General features: G+C 38.7%; 1 protein-coding gene across 1 annotated transcript; it reads right to left on the reverse strand.

Moving 5' to 3' along the window:
• Positions 1-945: 945 nt before the first annotated feature.
• On the reverse strand, positions 946-5,274 carry fam98a (family with sequence similarity 98 member A). Its single transcript, XM_056767499.1, has 8 exons — positions 5,160-5,274; positions 3,730-3,878; positions 3,509-3,643; positions 3,219-3,403; positions 3,040-3,120; positions 2,650-2,766; positions 2,347-2,514; positions 946-2,264 (listed from the first exon to the last, which is right to left on the reverse strand). The coding sequence occupies exons 1-8, from the start codon at positions 5,198-5,200 to the stop codon at positions 1,623-1,625; spliced, it is 1,518 nt and encodes a 505-aa protein (XP_056623477.1). The 5' UTR covers positions 5,201-5,274; the 3' UTR covers positions 946-1,622.
• Positions 5,275-6,187: the final 913 nt, after the last annotated feature.

The raw sequence follows: 6,187 nt of genomic DNA on the forward strand, positions 1-6,187 counted from the left end.
CTGTATAATGATCAACCTTGTCATTTTTGTATCAACTGTAGTCATGATTACAGCTGATATCAGGTCTACTTATTAAAGGTGTGCATTTATAATGTAACTAGAAAACCAGTAACACTTTCAATAAATAACAATAGTTTTCTGAAGTCAACTATGAGGGTCACTATACAATAGACTTAAAATGTAAGTGATCACAATGAATTAAAGGTTATCTGCGCAGTTTGCAGGTCATCACAATGTCTCAGGTGTGCCAGTGAACAGAAGTTTGACCAACATAGCTGAAAAATTTGGACTGGATTATTTATTGGACAGTTTTATGTTATTTAGTGCAGGACACCAACTATATCTATCAGTCTGACAGAAATGTATGAAAGGATTATTTTAAAAGTATTTAAATGACAGTGTATTTTTTGATTTAGAAAAGCTCAATTTGGACATTTAAATGATATGCTTGAGGTATATTTCACATGTAAAAATGTGGCAAAATGTTCCGTTGCTATAAAACACACTACTAACCTTATCTTTAGCACAGCTGTTTAAAGCATTCATTGTAACTATAAATGGTCTATATAAAATAAATGTTTGTGTATAACGTTTTCAAGAATTATTCTGTATTCTCTTTGAAATGGCTCTGCCCCATCCTGCAGACTTGGAGTATTAAAACAAGTTGTATAGCACCCTCCTCTGGACACAATTTCAAAGCATGTCAAACAAAGACAGAACAAGAAAACTCACCAAATCCTTTACTCACCCTCTTGTCATTTTAAACCTGTATGACTTCCTTATTTTCTCTTGTCTACAGAAGACAACACAGGTTTGAAATGACAAGAGGACGAGTAGATGATGAATTTCCATTTTTTTTCCAGAAATGTGAGATTTTAAACCGTACAATTTTTACAATGTGAGATCCTACGACAAAATAAATTTAATACATTAGACACTGACAACTCTTCTTTGTGACGTATTTAATCATTCAAATCGACTTTCAACTTTAAGCTGATCTGTACAGTCTTTCCCAAAAAAGCAGAAAACCTTTTAAATTATGATCAATCACACATATCATCAAATGAACATTCATGTGCGCATTTCTGGCTGAAAACAAAGACAAACCTCAAACAATGGGCTGATTTAACCAACCATATTAAGCAAAAATTCCACTGAGGGATAAATTCAAGTGCTGAACATTCAATAGGATGGACCTTGTGAACTTATGCAATGCAATACAAATGGTGTCATAAAACAAAAACATTTTCCATTACCTTAAATATAAGGCTTTGTCAGATTCGGGGCAGTGTACTTCAGGCAGTAGACTGGATGGAAGCAAATGAAAAAAAAAAACAGTTCATACTGGGACTTTTTTGGCAACCCAGCAAACACACTTCAAAATAAGTGAAGTATTTTACATGGTCAGTTGGAAGCATAACCGTTTCGACCATCGACACATGCAAAAAAGCATATTGTGTCCATTTGAAGCAGATCTCAGTAAAGCAGACCTCAGATGCACCATGGAGATTATGGGATGTAATGCCGTCCATTCTCATCTCTAGGCCTGTATCGCTGGGTCTCCTGCCCTCAAGGAACAGTATTGTCCTCTCTGAAGCTGTAGCTGTAACCCACTCCCTATTTCAGCTAGTAAATTGTCTTCCCTGCCCGAAGCCCGCCTGGTTATAATGTTGTCCACCTTGCTGAAAGAACTGCTCAAACTGCCCCCCCTGGTTAAAATTCTGCCCTCCTCTTCCACCCCATCCCCCTCCCTGACCACCTCGTCCTACTCCCCTCCCTCTACCCCCACGACCACCCCTGCCACCCCTCTCCTGGTTTCGCCCTCCATCCTGGTTATAGCTTTCGTGTTGGTAACTCCCCCCTCCTCCTCCTAATCCTCCACCTCCTGGACCTTGCTGACCTCCTTGGTATCCCGATCCCTGCTGCCCACCATGGTAGCCTCCTCCTCCATAACCTCCTTGAAAGCCACCATCCTGGTATCCTTGTACTTTTCCCCCACGGTGGTCTCCTCTGCCACCTCGTCCACTTCCTCTTTCGTGGCCTCCTCTTTCGTGGCCTCCTCTTTCGTGGCCTCCTCGGGCACCATGCTGCTGGTCGTAGCCTCCCCGTCCTCCACCTCTTCCCCCACTGCCACCAGAGTAGAACTGCCCTCCGCCGCCCCCTTGTGGACCGTCTTGGCGTTTCTGCCATGTGGGCATCTCTGGAGGTGGAGGTTCGATCTCGTTGGGTCTCCCTCCTCGATCAGGCACGCGACCCATCCGGACCTACAGTAATAAAACAGTGAGGAGTGTTTGAGACACGTGTGTTTTATGTGTAGTAAAAATCACTTGGCTGTATGTTACCCACCTTGTTAATGGCACAGGCTGTCTTCTCCCTGTTCTGTCCGCTACTGGTTCTTAGAATCTTTGATAAATCTTCTCTAGCAGCAAACAGATGAGCCACTGAGACTCTTGTCTTGGTGGCCAAGGCTGTACGAAGAGGCTGGTAAACTTTAGCAAGCTTCTCTGCATTTGTCTGTAAACAAATACAAACTTATGTCTGTATTACATTTCCAACATATTTTTTATAAATTCCGTATTATGAAAATAATGACTTGTATAATATTACATTGTTTAGGATTAATGAATATAATTTTTTTGATTCTCTTACCTTGGCTTTTTCTGACCAGCCAAACGACTGAACCGTCACATCTATACGCTTCAACAACATTTTCCTTCTTACTTCATACTCATTCACAAGTGCTTGATTTATTGCTTCGATTTTCTCCTGAATATGAAAAAAATATCCATAAAGATCTTGAGACAGTGGATTTTTTTCTTCTACAGAACACAAAAGAAGATATTTTGAAGAATGTTGGCCCACAACAACATTGGCCCCATTTATTTATTTTGCATGGACACAAAGACACTCGAGACATTTCTTAAAATATATTTTTTTTGTTCCAAGAGTTCTAAATGACATGAGGGTGAATAAATGATATCAAAAATAGTATTTCTGGGTGAACTAAGCCTTTAAGCATATTTTGTTTTTCGAACTTACACAGTGAACTGGGCCTAGTGGTTTCTTCAGTAAAGGCGCCCCTACATGAGATGGAGGGACCTTGGACAAAGCTTCTTTCAGCTAAGAGAAAATTCATTTGTTTAAACACACTGGGTCATTGTACAAACACACAATGTGGAACAAATAAATAATATGTCAGTTAAATGACCACACTTTACTTTTTTCTCAATGCCACTGAAAAACTGGAACATTGTGATGTTGGCCGGAGGTTTGGACATTCCCAGACCCATGCATATGCCCTTCAGTTCCATGAAGGCTTTACTGCCACCGGTCTCCTGCACCTTCTTCTGAGGCTGGTTTATGAGGATCATCCTGGATGCTTGGAGCTCTGAGAGGAAGAAACCTGAAAAAATTATGTTAAACAGAATACAAAGCACATTAAAACCAACTCAATCATGTGATACCTTTTTTTTTTTAAAACATGTTTAAGTTGATGTTGTTTACATACCTAGCAGTAACAGGCAGTTGTTTGCATTTAGCAGACGCTTGGTGACGTCTCCAGTTATTAGAGTGGGATATGGACAGGACAGCTCGGCTAGAAGACCACTCATTTCCAGCTGAAACCCCTCGGCCTCACTAGGACCTACACAGAACACAACAGTGAATGCAAATTATAGCAGCTGACACCTCCTTACTGAGATAAGACAGGAACGATCTTGAGAGACTCACAGTTGGTTGAGTGAACATTTTCTTCTAGTTTGCAATACAGCTTCAGCTCAGAAACGAGCCAGGCACATAGTTTAGTGAACTCGGGCGATGCAGCACCACCAGTCACGCATGTCTCAAGAGCTCCATCCTCTAGGATTGGACCCTGGTACCTGCAAACACGCATTCATTCATAAACTGCTGTGTATTTGAATATGCTTGCATTTGGTGACATAGTCATTATACACTTTTACGATTTGGGCGAGTATGACCTGAACAAATGATGACTGTGCAGCATATGAAAGAATTTAGGGCTTGGTATTGTATGTAGAAGTCAATAGAACTAAAACAAAATGAAAATTCATAGACACTCAGTCAATATATTTCAATAGCAACAAAATAATTGTTTCGTTTTAAACAAATGTAATTTTACTCTAGTAATTAATGTTTTCACTCCACATTTGTGCAGTTTTTGGATGATTGTGATATTTTGAACATGTAAATAAATAAATATTTTTATACAAAAACAGTATTTCATGGAAAATTAACTTTGTAAAGACCCACATTTCTAACTTTATTTCAAGGGGATAATATTGATAATTTGACATGGTTTAGTATTATATTTTTGCCCATCTTATGGAAAATTATTTTACCAGTAAATTGCTGCAGAGCTTCACTATGTGCTATCAGACCAACTGAAAGAAGGTTTTTCAATAATATTACATTATGGCTAGAATCAAACCTGAACAAGATGTTACAAAGAGAATATTTGCAGAGTTTATAATTCATTTCAATCATCTGTTTTTGTCATATAATTCTACAAATTTAATATACGCATCAGTTGCTTATTAGAGAACTGTGTGTCTGTACTAAATTGTTTTGTCTCATCCTTTTATCTCTCTCTCTCTCTCTCTCTCAATCCGCATAAGGGTTAAAAGTAATTGACTCGGGTACAAAAATACATCCATGCTTTCGGACCTAGATCTAGAACGATCCATGAACTTGTTAAATCGAGATATGGACACATCAATAGCTGGGAATGTCATGACAGAGTTCTGCTCATTAAGGCCATGATAGCACAGGATGGATATTTATGGCCCGGATATATTTAAGATATTTGCACTGCTGACGTTGCGCGGCCCAATCTGACGTTCACATTCACTGCATAAATCATGCTGTCAAATAGTTGCCAATTACCCCACCCTAGCATTCACCTCCGATAATATACCGGCAACTAATCGTTTCTGCCGAGGAATACAAAGCAACCAAAATATTTAAGAAAAGATACAATCGAGGTTGATTCAAAATAGAAGTCCCAGCCGGTGCTGTCTCACGTCATCCAGAACCCCGTCGACGAGTTTAGATTTATGCAATTAAACTCAAAATCTAAGCATATGATAAAGCAAACAATTATAGTAATAGGTCACTTATTATGTGACAAGTTATAAACTTACCCCAGGTCCTCCAGAGAATCAAGAATATCCGTAAACTCCATGATAATCGATCAAATCCCTCACTCATTCCAACAGCCGCGACCGAAACGCTGGGTTGGAATAGAGGGGTCCTTACATCTTTTTAGCCGGCCAGCAATATTCCGGGTTGAATTTCCACATGCCTCTTTTACAAACTACGTATAAACTTGTCCGATTTTCCCCTTTTAATTATATATTAATAACAATTGTTTTATTGATCCTAGTCACTGTTTCTTAGATGTTTATGCCACGAATAAAATCGGTTGTTATGCGGTCATTTTATTGTTTAAACAAAAGCGTACTTTTACATCAGTTTCCTGATTGATATGAGTTATATATGAAATCAAAACAACTACGCAAGATATCACTGGTTAAACAGAATGCCTACACTGGAAAACTTAATGCGCTAATTGTAATGCTTTGTAAATCAAAATATATACCGTATGTACTTCTTGATTTTATTGTTACAAATTATTCAAAGTTTAAATTATCAAGGGTGGAGAAAAGTCTACTAATTGAAAACAGTTTAAAACAGGCAAATTTGAGGTCTGCGATGTAGTGATGGCAAAGTGAAGCTATTAAATCAGAGCTCGACTACGGCCTCTGCTGGTGAAACCATGGGAGAGCGCTGTGTCGCGAAATATTTCAATTAGGGATCTCTGCGGGTCGGAGAAATGGGCGTGTCGAAAGGTAGGGGGCGTTCCGAAATGTTTTTCATTGGTCAAAGGTGCTCTTTTTTTCAGCGTTAAAACACATACATAATTTCTTTTAAACAGGAAGAAGATCGCAAAGGTTTCAAATTGGGAATTTGTGATCATAAGACAATTTTAATTGTCTAGAATTTATTAGACAAGTCTGTTTTGCTAAATTGCATATTACAGTAGGTCATCAAGTCTGCTCATCTAGATGCAGCTGTCGAGTAGTTCAGTCTTTTCTGCATGTTTTTGTTTACATATACTAAATCATAGTTGAACTTAAACGGTAGAAATTCCTTTTACAGTATGACATGT

Source organism: Triplophysa dalaica, chromosome 15 (genome assembly GCF_015846415.1).
Source record: "Triplophysa dalaica isolate WHDGS20190420 chromosome 15, ASM1584641v1, whole genome shotgun sequence".
Taxonomy (NCBI): domain Eukaryota; kingdom Metazoa; phylum Chordata; class Actinopteri; order Cypriniformes; family Nemacheilidae; genus Triplophysa; species Triplophysa dalaica.